General features: G+C 40.7%; 1 protein-coding gene across 6 annotated transcripts in view; it reads right to left on the bottom strand.

Moving 5' to 3' along the window:
• The window catches only part of LOC6550221 (potassium voltage-gated channel protein Shaker), a 141,945-nt gene that overhangs the window by 43,767 nt on the left and 77,380 nt on the right, over positions 1–20,798 (bottom strand). For 5 of the 6 annotated variants that reach the window (XM_015155308.2, XM_026982256.1, XM_026982257.1 and 2 more), the window contains exon 2: positions 5,624–6,076. The exons of the other annotated variant lie outside the window; for it this stretch is intronic. In XM_015155308.2, coding sequence (XP_015010794.1) covers positions 5,624–5,805 — 182 coding nt within the window. In that variant the 5' untranslated portion in view covers positions 5,806–6,076. The remainder of the gene's footprint in view (positions 1–5,623; positions 6,077–20,798) is intronic. 6 annotated transcript variants of the gene reach the window in all.

The raw sequence follows: 20,798 nt of genomic DNA on the forward strand, positions 1-20,798 counted from the left end.
TGCATCATTATTTGATTTCCCAAATATGCAGTATTTTTCTTGTGTGTACTGCATCTTTTTGCCGCCCAAATTGCTTGCCACTTCCGGCCTGTCTCTCTCTTTCACTCTCCATTTCTCACACACGCACACACACATGCCGAAAAGAGAGTGTGAAATATGGCTGACACTTGAAAGTTGGCCTTCGATTTTTCATAACAATTGCATATTTATTTGGGCATTCGGCGCCCAAAAATCCCACATTTGCCAGCGATTATGCAAGCGACTTTTCACTCTTGGCCAAGTTTATAAAAATAAGACATAAATAAGAAAACTGAAAGGATTTTCAGCTGCTTCTATCGATTGTGCTTTCATAATTGAATGCCTTTCAGCAAAGTAGGGCGAACGAGAAAGGTGTACATATGTGCAAAGACACTAGAATAATAAGATGCATTGGTTTTGCACTATGCAGCCACTTTTTTGGTGGCGGCAGTAATTGCTCTCTTCCCGCTCGCATAAAATTGAGAGCATAAAAATCTAAAAATAGAATTCACTTGCTTGTGTGAGTGAAAACAGTAAACAAAGAAGTTGTGCTAGAAGACGATTTTCGGTCCGAAATCAATTTTGATCTAAGAAACGAATTCGATTAATGTTTTGGTCCATTTCGTTGTAATATGAGCTAAATATTCTTTAAAAAATTGATGCCCTAACAATTATTTTTTTTAAGAAGTTGTTTTAATATTCTTTAGTTAAAATCGCCGCTCGAATTAGCTACCGTTTACATGTAAATATTTTTACTTGTGTACTAATAATTTGCACTAATAAATATACTAAATAAATAAAGAACTTCATATGCTACCTGTTTATTGCAAAATTGAATTCTTGAGGCAGGACCAGCGCACCTAAGAATCACTAAGATCAAATATATTTTCCACGTCGCTGAATACTCTGTATGTATGTATGCATGTATGTATGTATGCATGTATGTATGTATGCATGTATGTATGTATGTATGTATGTATGTATGTATGTATGTATGTATGTATGTATGTACGTATGTAAAGTATGTGTTACTTGCACAAAGTAGTAAAAATTGTCTTAATTAAAGCCTGGAGAATGCTTAACTTACTGTCGGAACCAATAGTTATTGCCGCTTTAAATATTTGCTTGGGGAAAATATTTTCTTGTAGCCCTATAATTCCCAACTGGTTCTAGCGAGGACTGTAAGGAGTGTCTTCAAATTTCGAGTCAAAATAGTTCAAGTCATCTTTCTTACCGGTCGAGCAGTGTAGTGTATGTGTAGTGTATGTACCGGTGTATGTACCGGTGTATGTACCGGTGTAGGTATGTATGTATCTATTTATGTATGCATGTATGTATGTATGTATGTATGAATGAATGAATGAATGAATGAATGTATGTATGTATGTATGTATGTATGTATGTATGTATTTATGTATGTATGTATGTATGTATGTATGTATGTATGTATGTATGTATGTATGTATGTATGTATGTATGTATGGTATGTATGTATGTATGTATGTATGTATGTATGTATGTATGTATGTATGTATGTATGTATGTATGTATGTATGTATGTATGTATGTATGTATGTATGTATGTATGTATGTATGTATGTATGTATGTATGTATGTATGTATGCATGTATGTATGTATGTATGTATGTATGTATGTATGTATGTAGGTAGGTAGGTATGTAGTGTATGTGTTACTTCAGTGATTAAAATGCCTGTACAAATGAATATTTACCGCTTACCAATTAGGCAAATTTGTCATTGATATACATTTCAGTGCTGTTTGGTCAATTAAATGACAGCTTAATGGTACCTGAATTACTTGAAGTGAGTTGGCAATTTTTGGGCAATTTGGTTGCTCGCCAGCCGGGAAATGGAAAATGCGGGAGTGGAAATGTGGCATAATCTGGCAAAAGTGAGCCTACTCCACTTCCCTGCCATTTAGTCTCCATCTCGACCATATAGACTTACATCTCCTGCTTCGTTTGTGTGGCCTCAATTTCTCAAGTCCCCGGGTAACACTGCAGAATCTCTCCACTTTCCACTTGCCACTTGCAACTTGCCGCTTCACACCCCCTCTCCTGTTTGTCTGCATTTAAATGTGTGTCATGATGTTAATTTGCTGCACCGCCGCCTATAGGGAAAGTGTTGCCCCTTAGTCCTTACCAAATGTATCTTATTTAATACTATGAATAATAAAAAATAAATATATATATAAATATATTCAATGGAAATATAATAGCTCACTAATAACAACCCCATTAGCCAAATGTGAATTTTGAAGCAGTCATTTTTCAATTTTTTGAAACAAAATCTGTTTCCTAGCTACTTTTGGTAGTACGTTCGGCAGTTGCAACACTGGCCAGCAGCTGACATCGCCTGGGCAGCATAACGGATGGAAAATTTAAGGGAAAAGCCGAGGAAAAGCCGGCCAAATAAGGCTTGTGGCATTGGGCTCCAAAGGAGAAATTGGCGACGCTTGGCTTGTCGTCAGTTTGTCTGCGGCGCTTTAAATCCGAATGCGAATCCGACAGGAAGACAGGCAGTTGGCAAGCGCAGCTGCAAGTGCAACTGCAACTGGAATTGCAACTGCAGCCGTATCTGCAACTGTAGACTCCGATTTTGGCCAGCGTTTGTCAATGTCATTAGTTGCACACTGCAACGCCAAACTGAAAAGGAACAAGTTTTGCAGCAACTTTGTAATCTATAACTAATTGAAGTTTTAATTGGTAATGCCTCGGACACTAATGACCAAATGCCTAAGCACTTGTTATTTATTTAAGAGGAAATTAAACTCTTGTTATTTATTTAAGCGGAAATTAATGAGAGTCTAGATGTATACACGTATCTGAACTATATTTGAAATTTTGTTTGGCCAGTAAATCGTAGGAAATATGTTCATAACACAATAATCGACCAAATAAATGCAGTGGCATTGTGACAACGATTCAAAAAATGTAATAAAGTTCAAGTGGGGTCCTTGAAATGGCCTTAGTTACCTTAGTTACACCCACTTGCGATCTGGTATGAACTTATAAAACTGGCAATTATGTGAACTTCAAGGCGGGGGAAATGAATTTAATTTCAGTTTCGCTCGTCTGCAGCGACATTGTGTCTGGGCAGCGGCCACGCCCCCACGGCCATACACCCGCCCCCAAAGGCCCCAAACATCTTTGCTGGAAAAAAAAGAAAAAAAAGAAGGAAAAGAAGAAAAAAAGGACGAAAAGATAGCGAGAGATACTGACACTAATGCAACAAAATTGAAGCAGATGCAAGTGGAAATGTCCTTGAGGCTGCTGCACACACACACACACACATGTACCGACATACATATACAGATATATATACGTAAATATACCGCTGCTTAACCCAACAACATCAGCAAAATTGTAGCCTGCCCTGTGTTTCGCTTTCTTTTTATCCTTTTTTATGGCCGCCACAGTAGTTTTCAGTTGCAGTTTTTGGCAACTGCTGCAGCATGTGACGTCACACACTCGCACATGTGCGCCACAGGGAAAATGGAGTTGGATTTATCCAAAAAAAGGGGCGGCGGCACAGGGGCGTGGCTGGCTGAGGGAAATGTGCAAATTGCTGCTGCATTTTGGGCATGTTTAATGTAATTACCAAAAGGCTTTCAGTGCACAGAAACACATACATGCAGGCATTCAGTCGACATCAAAGTCACACACTCACACACATGCAGCAGCAGCCCCCTTAACCCTTGTGCGCCCCCTCGCTCCACTTGGTAACTGCCTCTGGCATTCAGCCAAAAATATCATTCTATAAAATACGAGTTTAAGCGCAAGCACACAAAAGTCCAATAAGAAACTTCGTCGAAAAGCGAGAAACAAAAAGAAATGCGCACTGAAACATCAGCAAGAGAGTTTTTCCACACATTTCTCCACCCTCACATGGGTTTTTGCCGGGTTTTTCTACACGGCACACAGGCGTTTCTAGTTGTTTTCTTCTTTTATTTTGCGGGGAAGGGGCGAGAGGTCCTGCTTGACAGGACCTGACTGCCTGGCGCCCTGCAACTCTTGAACAAAATAACATTTTGGCTTTCACTCTTTTCTTATTTTTTATTTTGCAGCCGTATTTTTCTATTTCCCTACCAGGCTGTGTTTTCGCTTTTCTTGCCATTATTTTTGGACATTTTCCAGTGCTTACTGCTCAATGGCTTGGTTTTTGTTGCCTTCAATTGCACAGATGCAGATACAAGGAAAGGCCACTTAAATAACGCTTCAGAATCGGTGAGGGAAAATCTACGAATGCTTGCAAATTGCATTTTGTAATATAGAATGACTAGCAATATCAGATATCTATTTATGTTTACTTATTGCTTTAATTAGAATTATGGAAGTGGATTTTTGGCTTAATTTCCATAGTTTGGATAACAGTTTGACTTATTGCGTGGTATTTCATATTGATTCTGAAAATTACTGAGGTTTCTGGCTTTCTCTCTATAGACAGAAATCAGCAAGACATCTTTGCTATTCACCTTTCTGTCTGCACACGAAACCGAAAAGTAGACTTCATAGGAGAACTAATTGATAACTAATCATACAAATTGTTTACATCTGAAATTGAATGCAAGCTCTATAAGCACACAGTGAATTATGGGTTTTTCTAGCAGAAATGGCTTACAGCGATTTCAATGGCATCTTTATATCATCTATCTGGCAACTCGAATTTCGCTCAGTGCACGCACAAGTTTAAGTTTCAGCAGGCTTTCTATTTCTCACTTTTTCCATCTCCTTTCTCGCTGTCAAGTGCAACACGAAATGCTCAACTCAAAGTTCTCCGTGTGCTTCGTTCTTGATTTAGTTTACTTTAGTCACGTTTATTGCGCTTTTAGGACAGACATCTTCACATCCAGCACCTCGTGGCTCCCAGTTCGTCCCCCAATCCCTATTTCTAACGACCCCCAGGTCGAGGTAAACAATTCGAGTGCTGGAGTTTCAGTGTGGGGGCGTTCCTCGAGTGGTTCAGCTGGTTCGGGTGGTGCAGGTGGCTCAGGTGGTGCAGCCAAGTGCCCCGAGATCTGTGCCAGCTGCCGGGACAGATAAACGAAAACGAATCCTTTAGGCTACATTCGAGGCATACAGCTTCCGTAGCTCCTTATTTATTTATTTCGCATTTGGATGGATCCGCATGGCAGGAGGTTGAACTCTGATTAAGCTGTCAGCAATGCGGCATGCTAAACATTTTGCATTTTTCACAATACCGGATTAAAGGGAATTATTTTTGAAAAAGAAAAGAGTGAATGCACAGCAAGTGAAGCTTGCTTTACTGCTTTACTCTTTAAGTTAAAACCTTTTCTTTTAAATGCAATTAAAACAATTTTCATTAAATTTGAGAAGTACATTTTACTAGACACGTATTTGCTGATTTGAATGAAAACTAGTAAAATATTTATGGATTGTGTAAGGATGCAATATTCTTGGGGAAATCGATGCTCTTATAAACGCAAAAGGGGAATATTCTTCAAGCATATTTTTCACGCCAAGAAGAAGTGAAAAGGCATAGACTTAAATGTTCGATGGGGTGGTGTTTTGAAATTCAAGGTTCTTGAGGATAATGTTTAATTTGTTTGTTTTGCTTGGCATACCCGTAACCGTCGAGGGAATTGCGCTGGAGCTGCTGCTCCCGCAGCTGCAACTTCCGCTCGGCGATCTTCTTCTGCTCCTCCTTCTGCTCGAGCTGCTCCTTCTGGTGCTGCTGCTGCTGCTGCTGCTTCTTGCGGTGCTGGCGATCCTCCCCAAGGCCGTAGAGGCCGGCGACGGCGGCCATGCCACCAGGTGGCCCTCGGGCTCACCTGCTCCGCCGATGGTGGACGTGGACGTGGACAGGGGACGCGCTCGGACGCGGCACTCACTCCGATTCAGAGTCGGTATCGATATCGGACTCGGATGCGGATGCGGATGCGGTTTCACTGGGGGACTGCTTGTCACTGGTTGTGTCATGGATCGATTCCTGAGGCCGCGGCTGCCATTCGCTTAATTTCACTTTTGTTTTCATTTTAGTTTTCGCGGCCATACACTTTGGTACATGGTTAAGAGAGCTGGGGAGAATGCAACGCTGCTGTTATCGATCATTTCGATGGCAGGCACTTTCGATAACCAATCTCGATGAGTTTGTGTTCATGCGCCAGCACAGACAATTGTGCCATGCATTACAAGCTTAGCTCTTAGCTCGGCCAACAAGAGTTTTGCAATAGCCCACTTTGAATATAGAACAATGCTTATATAAATATCGCTAGCACGACAGCGATGTTTTTAGGCTATCGATAGCTGGGCTTATGTAACTGGTATGTGATAGCGAATCTCTGGCTAAGATGGCGATTCCGTGTTGCTTGTAATTAATGCTATGTATAGCAACCACCACAGCACTCTTCTGATTTTCGATTTTCCGCTTTTCCGGCTACCGATTACCTCCCCCCACACCCACTTGCTTGGAAAATCAATTAGCGTGCCCTCGCCCTGAGCCCCGATTCTTATGTAACCATTGCGTAATGCCAACCATAATTGCATCGCTGTTGGTTCGGCTTTGTTGGTTGTTTAGCTGGAAGCACATTGCCGGGAAAGCAAACAAAAAACTAGACCCGCAGGAAAGGGAATCACATCAAATCAAATCGAATCGAATCGTATCGAATGGAATCGAATCGAAATCAACTCGCAAAGGCAAACAAAGCTGGCGTTTGTGCCGCATGTGGCATGTTCAATGCGCCATTATCTATTATCAAATGGAATTCGAATGCCTCGCACCCCTATCAATCTGACTTAATAAATTGACTTTGATTTCAAATAAAATAGATGCATGGTTTTAACTCTCCGCCAAGAAATTAAAGAATCGAAGTGTTATGTTTCACTGCCTTATATTCAGAAATGATATTTCATAACATTTCCACCCCTCAGTGCACAATTCTATTGAGTTTCTATGACGGTTAATTGAAATTCTTGACTTTGATATCCTGACTTTGATGGGAACCTTAAAAATACCTCATAACATATAACACACTGGTTATATTAATCAGCCATAAATTGCACACATGCACACAAGATTAATGTCTTCATGATTTTAGCTAAATTATATTTATTTAACCTCTACATGAGTCCATTATTCTAATGCAGATAGAGTGCAAGGCACCAGTTGCAGCCCAAAATCGCAGCAAAGCGAACAAATTAGTGATGGTAAATGGCTAAATGCAGTATTGCAGCTTTGGTGGCAGCATTTAATAAGCCAGAAAGGCTTTAAGCCGCTCGGAAATTGCTTCCGTGTTCATATTGAGTTAACAATGCTACTTGGCTGGCTCAGGTGCCGCAAAACTGGACTGAAAAGCGGGGAGGAGATGAGAGCTTCATGCTGCGTCGCTCGGGTTTTATTGATTTATGCGCCCTCGCATCACGTATACGCCTCGTGTTGCTGTTGCTGTTGCCAATGCACTAATCTCCTTCAGTCGGTTGTTTCGGTTCGGTTTGGTTTGGTTTGGCTTGGCTTGTTTTGGTTTGGTTTGGCAAGGTTGACTGGGGTTGGGCTTGGTGGCCCGCTGGTGGCCATTAGGTGACAGTTGCCCGGCTGCACGGGCTTAAAGTGCATTGCCAAACACTTGCGTTGACGCCGACGTCCCTGTAAGCGCATTAACTCATACAGCGAGCGGCGAACTTGGCATCAGGTGGTGGCAGCAGGGGGTGGCAGGGGTTGGCAGGGGTTGGCAGGGGTTGGCAGGGGTTGGCAGGGGTTGGCAGGGGTTGGCAGGGGTTGGCAGGGGTGGCAGAAGTGTGTGCGTTAGCTGAAGGAGACGAGGCATAGGCCTCGGCCAGCCGGCAAGGTCACGGCCAGAGTGTGGGGTATCCAGACCATCACTCCCATTCAATTACGATGACAGAGGGGCTGCCCCTCCACCGACCGTCGTCTTCCCAGGCAATCGCTTCGTTTGGTGGCTTACAAGCAAGCCCACATATGCCTGACCTTAAGGCCAGAGGTAATGTCTTTATGGATTCCATACTAACACCATATTGCTTGGGATATTTTGGTCAATTTCCCCTTGACACTCGCATGTGCAGGAAACTAGGTGTTTTGCTCAAATGCTCATTCTTTATACTGCTTAGTGGGCAAAGTTCACATTTTAAGGTTTGGAAGCGATAAAAATACCGAAATATTTCTAATGAGCATTTTAATGATAACTTGGCCAAAAATTATCATAAAGACGAAAGAATAACTGTTTTGAGTAGCTAATTACCAAATCTAACCACCCCTATCACTTTTTGACCGATTTTGGGAAGTTCAATTTTTGGTCAATTTTCGCATTTTTTGTAAGGGGTAACATCATCAAAATTTGCAAAAAATGCCAAAAAATTTTCATTGCCATTTTTGAACACAGTTCGATTGGAAATTTAATTACGAGCGCAACGAGGTATAACATTCCATATTCAGACAATTATTTTTAAAGTTGTGTCCAAAAAACTGAATTTTTAATGCCCGAAATCCGAAAAAACGGATTTCGCCAAAATTCGAAATATTTCTAATGGGCATTTTAATGATAACTTGGCCAAAAATTATCATAAAGACGAAAGAATAACTGTTTTGAGTAGCTAATTACCAAATCTAACCACCCCTATCACTTTTTGACCGATTTTGGGAAGTTCAATTTTTGGTCAATTTTCGCATTTTTTGTAAGGGGTAACATCATCAAAATTTGCGAAAAATGGCAAAAAATTAGCATTGCCATTTTTGAACACAGTTCGATTGGAAATTTAATTACGAGCGCAACGAGGTATAACATTCCATATTCAGACAATTATTTTTAAAGTTGTGTCCAAAAAACTGAATTTTTAATGCCCGAAATCCGAAAAAACGGATTTCGCCAAAATTCGAAATATTTCTAATGGGCATTTTAATGATAACTTGGCCAAAAATTATCATAAAGACGAAAGAATAACTGTTTTGAGTAGCTAATTACCAAATCTAACCACCCCTATCACTTTTTGACCGATTTTGGGAAGTTCAATTTTTGGTCAATTTTCGCATTTTTTGTAAGGGGTAACATCATCAAAATTTGCGAAAAATGGCAAAAAATTAGCATTGCCATTTTTGAACACAGTTCGATTGGAAATTTAATTACGAGCGCAACGAGGTATAACATTCCATATTCAGACAATTATTTTTAAAGTTGTGTCCAAAAAACTGAATTTTTAATGCCCGAAATCCGAAAAAAACGGATTTCGCCAAAATTCGAAATATTTCTAATGGGCATTTTAATGATAACTTGGCCAAAAATTATCATAAAGACGAAAGAATAACTGTTTTGAGTAGCTAATTACCAAATCTAACCACCCCTATCACTTTTTGACCGATTTTGGGAAGTTCAATTTTTGGTCAATTTTCGCATTTTTTGTAAGGGGTAACATCATCAAAATTTGCGAAAAATGGCAAAAAATTAGCATTGCCATTTTTGAACACAGTTCGATTGGAAATTTAATTACGAGCGCAACGAGGTATAACATTCCATATTCAGACAATTATTTTTAAAGTTGTGTCCAAAAAACTGAATTTTTAATGCCCGAAATCCGAAAAAACGGATTTCGCCAAAATTCGAAATATTTCTAATGGGCATTTTAATGATAACTTGGCCAAAAATTATCATAAAGACGAAAGAATAACTGTTTTGAGTAGCTAATTACCAAATCTAACCACCCCTATCACTTTTTGACCGATTTTGGGAAGTTCAATTTTTGGTCAATTTTCGCATTTTTTGTAAGGGGTAACATCATCAAAATTTGCGAAAAATGGCAAAAAATTAGCATTGCCATTTTTGAACACAGTTCGATTGGAAATTTAATTACGAGCGCAACGAGGTATAACATTCCATATTCAGACAATTATTTTTAAAGTTGTGTCCAAAAAACTGAATTTTTAAGCCCGAAATCCGAAAAAAACGGATTTCGCCAAAATTCGAAATATTTCTAATGGGCATTTTAATGATAACTTGGCCAAAAATTATCATAAAGACGAAAGAATAACTGTTTTGAGTAGCTAATTACCAAATCTAACCACCCCTATCACTTTTTGACTGATTTTGGGAAGTTCAATTTTTGGTCAATTTTCGCATTTTTTGTAATCATCAAAATTTGCGAAAAATGGCAAAAAATTAGCATTGCCATTTTTGAACACAGTTCGATTGGAAATTTAATTACGAGCGCAACGAGGTATAACATTCCATATTCAGACAATTATTTTTAAAGTTGTGTCCAAAAAACTGAATTTTTAATGCCCGAAATCCGAAAAATCCGGATTTCGCCAAAATTCGAAATATTTCTAATGGGCATTTTAATCATAACTTGGCCAAAAATTATCATAAAGACGAAAGAATAACTGTTTTGAGTAGCTAATTACCAAATCTAACCACCCCTATCACTTTTTGACCGATTTTGGGAAGTTCAATTTTTGGTCAATTTTCGCATTTTTTGTAAGGGGTAACATCATCAAAATTTGCGAAAAATGGCAAAAAATTAGCATTGCCATTTTTGAACACAGTTCGATTGGAAATTTAATTACGAGCGCAACGAGGTATAACATTCCATATTCAGACAATTATTTTTAAAGTTGTGTCCAAAAAACTGAATTTTTAAGCCCGAAATCCGAAAAAACGGATTTCGCCAAAATTCGAAATATTTCTAATGGGCATTTTAATGATAACTTGGCCAAAAATTATCATAAAGACGAAAGAATAACTGTTTTGAGTAGCTAATTACCAAATCTAACCACCCCTATCACTTTTTGACTGATTTTGGGAAGTTCAATTTTTGGTCAATTTTCGCATTTTTTGTAATCATCAAAATTTGCGAAAAATGGCAAAAAATTAGCATTGCCATTTTTGAACACAGTTCGATTGGAAATTTAATTACGAGCGCAACGAGGTATAACATTCCATATTCAGACAATTATTTTTAAAGTTGTGTCCAAAAAACTGAATTTTTAATGCCCGAAATCCGAAAAATCCGGATTTCGCCAAAATTCGAAATATTTCTAATGGGCATTTTAATCATAACTTGGCCAAAAATTATCATAAAGACGAAAGAATAACTGTTTTGAGTAGCTAATTACCAAATCTAACCACCCCTATCACTTTTTGACCGATTTTGGGAAGTTCAATTTTTGGTCAATTTTCGCATTTTTTGTAAGGGGTAACATCATCAAAATTTGCGAAAAATGGCAAAAAATTAGCATTGCCATTTTTGAACACAGTTCGATTGGAAATTAAATAACGATCGCAACGAGGTATAACATTTCAAATTCAGACAGTTATTTTTAAAGTTGTGTCCAAAAAACGGATTATTTTATGACCGAAATTCGAAAAAACGGATTGAAATAAAATTGAAATATTTCTAATGGGCATTTTAATCATAACTTGGCCAAAAATTATCATAAAGACGAAATAATAACTGTTTTGAGTAGCTAATTACCAAATCTAACCACCCCTATCACTTTTTGACCGATTTTGGGAAGTTCAATTTTTGGTCAATTTTCGCATTTTTTGTAAGGGGTAACATCATCAAAATTTGCGAAAAATGGCAAAAAAAATAGCATTGCCATTTTTGAACACAGTTCGATTGGAAATTTAATTACGAGCGCAACGAGGTATAACATTCCATATTCAGACAATTATTTTTAAAGTTGTGTCCAAAAAACGGATTATTATATGAAGAAAAATCGGAAAAACGACTTAGGCCAAATATTCGATATTTTCGATGGGAATTTTGATATAACTTCCTTTAAAATAATCAAAGAGAGTTTTGAGCAGCTAATTACCAACGCTAACCATCCCAATCACTTTTTGACGAATAGTTTGCCTCATCTTATTTATTCAGCGGGTTTCTGTATCTTGTTCAATCTTTTGGGCTATTTGGCCTATCTTTTGAACTGGCCATCACTTTAACCATTCGACTTGAAAATCTGGATGTATATTTATGCATGGGTAATACGAGCGATTTAATCGGATTTTTACGTCCATCCTGTCGCATTTAGGGGCTCTTGGAAATGACCGACTTTATGCACTCCATTCGCTTTTAGCATTTTGTGGCCGTAATTGCAATGCTCATCCCCATTATCAATAATAATAACATGATTTGGCTGGCCACAATTGAGGTGGGCGTGGCAGCGGAGGGCTGCCCATTGCAGGCGCACACAAAAAGCCATTCAACTCATTATTAAATTAGAATCAACTAAATTAAATGCGAGAGCTTCACTGAGTGTGTGTGTGTACAGCTGTGTGTGTGTGTTGGTGCACGTGTGTATAGAACGCGCGTTGAAGCGCGTACACACGCCACGCACCACCCACAAAAAACGAGCAAAACCACCCAACCACCAGCTACTCCACTTCCTTTGCTTTTAATTGAGTTCGGCGCTAATTTGAAAGCAATAAAACAAAGCCAGGAAAATGGGGAAAATTGTGGGAGGGCTGTGGTGGCTGGGAAAGTGCAGCAAAACTGCCGCTCGTATAATGTGCGTTTAATGCGCTTGCAGCTTTGCATCCTTTTTCGCTGGCGCTCCTTTTTTTTTTTTTGAACACACAGGTAATGGGGACAAATGTCAGATGAAGTTGGGCAAATTGAAATTGGTTTTTCAAATTTACATTAGCACAAATAGGAACGTAAGAATACGAATCAAATAAGGCAGCATAATGAACTAAATATGGTTAGTTTAATTTCCAGCTGAATTGTGTCGCTGTTGGTTGTTTAACATTAACTAATGCTTTAAATTAAGCAAAATGGATTTTATGCACTTTGCCAGGTTTCTCGTGCTTTTAAAATGCGCTTAGTTCATGAATACTTTTTTCTTAAATGTTTTAACCTAGAGTGCTCACATTTTGCTGTCCAATAGTTATAATGAGCTCGAGTACACATATATAATATATAATATAGTTATGTACGCCGAGGAAATTCCCAATTCACTATTAAATGGGTTACGCTGTGGAGCTGCATTGAAAGTTCTGTGGCACAACGCACGCAGCCAAACTGTGAGCTCAGTTTGAAAATACACAGAAATAAATAATTCAAACTAATGACAAGAATCTCTTTGGGGTCGCCCCCTGCTGCCAGCTCGCTCGCTCTGCATCCCTCTCGTTCGCTCGCGCTGTTTTATACAGTACGTATATATAATATATATAGAAAGATGGAATAGTTGAGATTGCTGTAGCTGCCCGGAATTCCCGCCGGCGTCATAAACATTTCCAAACGCTTCTCCCTCCGCCTGCTTTATGCACAAATTATTGTTTTATGCACACCAGACACCAGGGGGCTTCGCCATCCAGCGGATCGGATCGGCTTTTGGGCTGCTTAATCCCCACTTTTAGCCAATGGGATGAAAAGCGGTGCGGTTCTGGCGGTTTCAGTTCGCTTCAGTTTTCCATCCGCTGATTGAATGATTTGTATGATTTGCCAGCAGATGCGGCCAACGTGCACGGTGCACAGAAATATACAAGCAAAATCTTAATGAGATATAAAAAATAGTCAAAAACTAGTCAGGATACCTAGTACAATTTTGAATATAATGAGCGGTAAGCTAGTTGTGTTTGGCAACAAAAATGCATATACATCTAGTAAAAGATTCGAATGCAATGAAATTACTTTTTCCTTGAAGTCGTAGCAAGTTTTAGAAGAAGTAGTTAATATTTTTTCATTATTATATAGCTAATTTCGTTTGATTTCCTCTTCATGAAAATCAATTGGAATGACCGGGAAAGCTGTCTAATTTCTTGCACTGCGCGCAAAACTTTGCCGGGCTACGTGGGTAAAAAGGTGTGGATGTGGAAAAGCGGGTGGAAAGGTGGAAATGTGGAAATGCTTAAATGTGGACGGAACGCTTTGCCAGAGAGGTGGAAAGCATTTGCATCGCCGGCCAGCGGCATTGACAAGAGCTGAAGCCAAACGAGAGCATTTACCGAAGGCAAATACAAAATTTATCGATTGCTAAATGACAGCGGAAATGCCAATGCGACGAAGGGTCTGCCAGGGGGTCAAAGGTTGGGTCTACGAGCCGCCCCAGCCAGAGGGAGACAGACGGATAGATAGGTAGGTAGATGGAAGGGGAGAGAGAGGGAACAACAAATTGAAAATGACAGACAAGCGCCGACAAATATCAGAGCTGACATTCCTAGAAACTTGCGGGAAAAAAGGAAAAAAAGGAAAAACACCGCGAGTTGGGCTTGTTTTTGGTTTGGAGTGGGTGGTGCTCGTGTGCGTGCTTGGTCATTCCCCTTAGGCACCTGCACCACCCAAATCATCGCCCAACCAACCCCTATCATTTGGTGGGTAAACAAGCCGCGGTAAAAATTTTAGCCTACCTTAACCTGCACGCCCTGTTTATAGTTGAACTCATTAATTGCCAGATGTCAGAATCCGGAAAACCAGGAAATGATTCATTCATAAGGAATCGGCCAAATTGTGTATATAGCGTACTTAAGTCGGCCTTAAATGGCAGCGAAAAACGTTAGGTAAGATGCAAATACCCTTAAAATTTTAATTAAAATTCTTTATGCAAATGCCGTATATGCAAATGCAATATTCGACAGAAAAGAAAAAAAAACAACAGCAAATTCAATCGCATAAACATTTTTTTAGCATTCAATTTTCAACCATTCTTTTTGTACGGAATCTAAGTAAATATATACAATATATGCATATATTGTGGTTGCGGCCTGAGCTGTTGGTCTATTTGGCCTGGTCAAGCATATATATTTCATGCACAATGTGTAAACAAATGCGAAATAGAATTTTATTTCAATTTTCCATGGGGCAATTGCTCTGGTTTTGGTATACCCATTTTCCGTGCTCTGTTGTTTATGGACGCTCAATAAATTCATTTTTAGTGGAAATTAAAATTGCAATTCTTCCATGCTTCATCGCCCACGCACACACGCACACACAGACACACGTACGCACTCACACTAACGTGTGCGGCTTTGAAGTTGCTCTTTTGTGTGTATTTCTCAATTTTGCACAATTTCCACAAAATTTTCCCTGAAAGCCATCGCATAATCCTCGAGAAAAGCAGCACAAGCACAAGAGCCAGCAGCATTATCAGCTAATTTTACACTCTTAACCTCTCACTTCCACCAGTTTAGTGAATAGGTTGGGGGCCTTGAAATTCATAAAACTGCAAAGGTTGACAAAGTTAAATTACTGCTTGCCAAGCACCCCCCTCCTTCTTGCCATCCCTTGTTTTTTGCCTCCCGAAAAGCTTACTTTGCTTGTCTGCATGGTCACAGATAATTGACACTAATATAGACAAGACGACACCCTCACACATATGCGCTGACCACAACTCTCTCCCACACACACACACACATACAGCCACAAACACACAGAAAGTCAGTTAAAAAAATAGAAGGTAGAATAATAGAAAGGACCGGAGAAAAAATATATTGCCGCTGGGACTGTCGTCACTTGTTTCCTCTTTTTGGCCGTGTTTTCACAATTAATTTAGGATAATTTCGATTTAAGTGTGGCAAATTCCAGGAAAACTCTTTGTCTCGCTTCCAAAAAGTAGGCAATGGATTTTTTCATTTCCTTCACTTCACTCATTTCCTGCTGCTACTTCTCTCTGTGTGTGTGTGTGTGTGTGTGTGTGTGTGTTACTCTTTTCGCTTCAAATTCAACATTGTTGTTGGCAACATTTTGTGTGTGTTATTTTTGGCTTGCCTAATACCATTAAAACTTTGTTGTCTAACATACCCAAAACCAACACCAGCACCAGCAGCGAACAATAAAAGCAACTACAGGAAACTAGTTGAAACAACAACAAGAAGAGCGAGGACTCAGCTCGGGTATTCCAGTCAGGATCCAGGCGAGCAATTAAGTTTGCCCCTAAAAGGCTTCTAACGACTCTAAGTACACCCCTTACAAAGGTGTACAACCCAACCATTTTCACTTGGAGTTGCAGTACAATTTAGCAGTGCGCCCAAGAGTATGCAACATTATTTTATAATATCCTTTCCATTCATACTTTTGGAAAGCTTCTTTGAAGTAAAATCTATTGAATTTGTGCGACTACTCCGCAAAGGACCGCGCTAAAGGGTAGCTAAACTGTCATTTTCGGAGAAACATTCCGTTTGCGAGGACATACCTCAAAGGACACCCTCTAAAAGCGGGCGAACAGGAAGCGCCAGAGGAAGAGGAACTAGTAACAATGTTGCTTGTTATTAACATTTATAGTTTCGTGTCGAGTTTAGTTGAGTTGAGTTGAGTCGAGTCGAGTCCCTGTCTATGAGGCGCTCTCTCTTTCGCCCTCCTCCCTCTCTGTCGCACCATTTTCTGACAATTTTCAACTCTTTTACCGCCGCAAGTTTGAAAATTTGTAAACTGAGACTTGGGCTGCGTTTATTTTTGGACGCTCGGACTTGGGGCACGTGACTTTCAAAGTTGATCGAAAGTTTTGGATACCAGCAGCCCCACCCCCACCCCCACTCTATTATTTAGCTAAGCCGAAAGAACAAAAAAGACAGGAAACTCGTTCCATTTAATAAACTTTTCTTGGCATATGCAAATCGATTGACACACGAAAATCAAGCTGCACAAAAATGTAATTAGACTAAGTGCAGTGGAAGCCAATGGGCGTCAGCTTGAAAAGATAACCAGTTTTGTTCCTTAGCTTCGGCATTTCTGGCTTAATTAGGGGAACAAAAAGGTCCTTTGGCTTCGCATACCGTTGCTACACCGCGTGCTACACCTGTGTGTGTTGTGTGTATGTGTGTGTTAGCCAAGTTCTAATTCCTCGACTGTGGTTGTATCGATTTTGCTTACCAAAAAGCAGGAAAAAAGCGTGGAAAAAAAACAGAAAAAGAGAGCAGCGGCGAGTGAAGGAAAGTTCCTTTTGGCCAGAGCGTGTGTTGCACCTGCCGCTTTTGTGGCAAAGTGGGGATATCGCAGGGCCTTTAGGGTTAGTTAAAGCCAAAGCTATAGCGGAAGCTAAAGCACAACTCGATTTTTATAGACCCCACACAGCGAAATCCAGGCAGAGAGAGGGAGGGAGACGGCGCATGGGAAGGGGAAAGAGAATGAGAAAGCGAAGAGCGAAAGAGACGGATAGAAGCCCAAGTTGGTCTGACATTCGCGCATTTTTATGTTAATTTTTATTGCTCATTTTTACTGTTGCTTGTTGTGGTTGCTCTTGGCACTGCCGCCGCTGCCATTTGAATTAATTTTAATTAATTTGCGATTATTCTCTCTGTCCCACTCTCCCATTCTGTCGTCCCGTCTCTCTTCTTCCTGGCCAATTGTTTATTTATTTTTGCCTAATTTGGCACTCAAGTATTTATTTAGGCGCCCACCATGAGAAAATCACTTAGTGGCACTGAAATCTTGAGCTCGAATTTAAAAAGCCAACCACTTGGCTACAAAAGTGATCCTTCCTCATTTTCATATTTCTTGAACACTCAGTCTTGACTTTAAATTCTTGAAGAGAGCTTGACTACTTCACTGGCATTGTACTTTTAAAATGCCAAACAGAATATACATTGGAATTCATGCAATCATCTCTGTTTTATGTGACTGAAATTAATTCCATACTTTTCACGTACAAGTCGGCTAAAATGAGTTCCACCTTCATTTTCATTTGGCATCCCGATCGACTGCGTCCAAATGCAATGGCGATTGCCCGGCTCCTGCTGCATAATTAAAATGCATTCAGAGCCTTCCTGACTTCTCAAGCAACCGGACAAATGCTAATCGATTCCGAAGTTCTATTTAAGCATTAATGAAATTTTTTGCACCCAGCCAGTCGCAAGGAAAGCGAAAAAGCAACGAGGAAAACGAGGAAAACGAGCGAACTGTGCATGCTTTCCACCGTCTTCAGTTGGCTTCAGTTGCTTGTTGGGTTTTAGCGATTTTCTGCATGATTTCGCAAAGAATTTTCACGAGGGCGGGGAGGGGGCGGTTGGGGGAGTGAAAATCCTCTTGGCCTGATGGGAATACCCTGCAAGTAGGGGATAATCCCAGTATTACCTCTAGCTTCATAGCGAAGTCAATAGGAAAATGAATTCAATCGTGGGCTATTAGCTTGTAAGTGTATCCATTTTTTCGCAATTTAATGCGACGAAGATCTTCAATAAAATGATATGCAATTATTTAAAGCTTCTCAGCGACTTTGACTGGGTTGCAGTCAAATAATCGTTTGCCGCTGATCCATCCAATTAGCCGTTTGCATAGCTTGGATTGGATTTGTAAAAGCAACTTCTCGAGCTACTTGAATTTGAATAGTTGCGAAGTTCTCCTCCTCCAAAATATTGTATAACATGGAAAGTGTATATAGCATTCGCTGTCTCCGTACCACTTTCCTGCCTGTTTATTGCCATTTTATTCTTTTCATTTTTCTCTCGCTCGTTTGGCTCGCACGGATTTGGCCCTGCGATGGCAATTGTAACAATTTTTGCCACTGGTTTTGCTGCCGCTACTGCTGGCGGCATCTTTTGATGCCCACGCCCGCTGTGCGCTGTCTGGCAGGATAATGCGAACAAGTGGATGAAAATGTTTGACACGGAACAACAAGCGGAGCAGCGGGAGCCGAACTGCAGTCGTCGCAGCTGTACGGGCTCCAAGTCGCCGTGCCTCCAATCCTCACATCCCTACTCCGTGCAGCCTCTCACGGCCTTTCACCCACAGCGCCCTGAAAAGTATGCTATGTTTGCCATGCTGTGGCCTCCTGTCGCCTTGCTGCTACTTCCGTTTCCGCTTTGTGCAGCACAGCTGCTTCTTGTTTGGCCTTTGGGCGCAAATTTGAAAATAATTTACCATGACGTCACGGGCGGGTGAATGGTTTGTGGTTGGGGGGGGGAGGCATTCAATTTGGTTGCGGCTTGCATATGTTTATGTAACACTGCAGAACTCTTTCACTGCGAAGATGCCCCCGTTTCGGTGGGCCCACAGTGCGTATGCTTGACCTTCAAATTGGCTTCAAGCGGCCGCAGATCAATAAATGTTCTCTCGGTGCCACCCGCCCTATTTGTTTTTTGTTTGCTTTTTCGGTTTGTGTTCTTCCTTTTTGGTTTGTTATATTTCTGCTGCTTGTTGAGTCGTAAAAAGAATTACGAAAAAAACAAATAAAAACGGTAGAAAAAAGAATGAGAGCCGAGCGCAAACGGAAACCCAAATAAAACTGTGAAAAGCCGGGGCCACAAAATGCAAAAGAAAAAAATGAACAAAATTAAATAAAAAAAAGAGCCGAGAAGAAACTAAAACCTTAAAAAGAGGAACGCAAAACGAGGCAGAAGAAAATTGGTGTGCGTTTGGGTGCTCTGGCTATGTTTGTTTCAAATTAAAATCACGCAGCGCACGTGCAATCTACACGCACACACAGCCATGTGTATCCATACAGCCACACATATACACAAATATTTCCACCTCTCGACAGCATATTAAAGGCCCAAAAACTCGCCATCGCCGCAGTGCGTAACTTTCTCCGCTCTCTGTGCTCCTTTCTCCGTTCTCCTTTCTCCGTTCTCCATTCTCCGTTCTACTGCCCACATTTCCCCTTCCCCTTCCCCATTTCCCATTTGCCATTTGCCATTCGAAATTCACATTTCACATTTCTCGGAGCCGAGCAGCACAGCCTCTGGCCGGAGTACCAAAATCCACTGGCAGGAGATTCCGGATCCAGGCGAATAATTTACAATATCCATAGATAGATGGCACACTGAGAACTAATTCAGGCAATTCAGGTTGGAGATTGGCAGGCTCAACAATCTAATGGCTCATTTCATTGGAAAATTTCGTCACGTCCATGTAAAATAGGGTAAAATAAAAGCCAAGTACATGGCTTAGATATGCCATTTTATTCGATTAAGAGCTAACGTATTTTTGAAAACTTAACAAAGAAAACAGAAGCCCCACTGCAACATTAAATGTGTTCAAGTTGAGGAAGGCATTATGTCACCAAGTGCATATTTTGCTGGCAGAATTTTCGTGTAGTGTGTGTTCCTGCCGACCGCAAGCATATGCGCATAAATATATACATGTGTAAGTTAGCAATTGGGCCAAAACTAAATGGCCAAGCGTGGCAGGAAAGACAAAATGGAGCAAAACAGTTGGCAGAGGTATCGAATTGTGGCAGGAATAAAAATGCGCCGCCATTCAATCAGGAAGCTGCTGATATTTTTGTGCAGACAGGCCACTTTATGCGCCAAATTCAACGCGAAAGACAAAGTCGAGTTGCCTCAGTGGCATTAGGAGAGCTTAGCGGGCACCAGAGGCGCGGGCGGAGGGGATTTATTAGCGCTGTTGTTGCCATAACCACTTAGCCCGCAAAAACACACACACACTGGCACACTTGCACACCGAGCAGTGTGGGCACAAAGGGGTTAAGAATGAGCACAGACGACGCATGTACGATTGAGCTGGAGCTAAGCCTAAGCCGCGGCGCCTAAAAAGCAGGCAATGTGCGTGCGAATGGCCTCCGAACCCCTCAATCTGGCAGTAGCCACCCCCTACAACCCCCCATAAGGCCCATAAGGCCAAAACCCTGCCCCAAAAGGGGCTTTCCCATGCTCGCACTCAACCACAAACTGGCTTTGTTTTATGATGTTTCACTTGCCAGTTGTTGCTCGCAAGCTCAGGAGCTCTTCCTATTGCCTCAGCTGCTTGCATGCTAAGTTCAATCAAAATAAATCAGTTGCCTAGAACATTACCCCCCTTTTGGCCTCCCCACTGCCCACTCCCCACTCCTCGCTTTCCACTTTCCTGAGTGGATAAGGGTTAACAGAAGGCTGAGCTGTCGAGCCGTCACGGCACATC

The sequence above is a fragment of the Drosophila erecta genome, unplaced genomic scaffold (genome assembly GCF_003286155.1).
Source record: "Drosophila erecta strain 14021-0224.00,06,07 unplaced genomic scaffold, DereRS2 tig00000126-arrow-pilon, whole genome shotgun sequence".
Lineage (NCBI taxonomy): Eukaryota > Metazoa > Arthropoda > Insecta > Diptera > Drosophilidae > Drosophila > Drosophila erecta.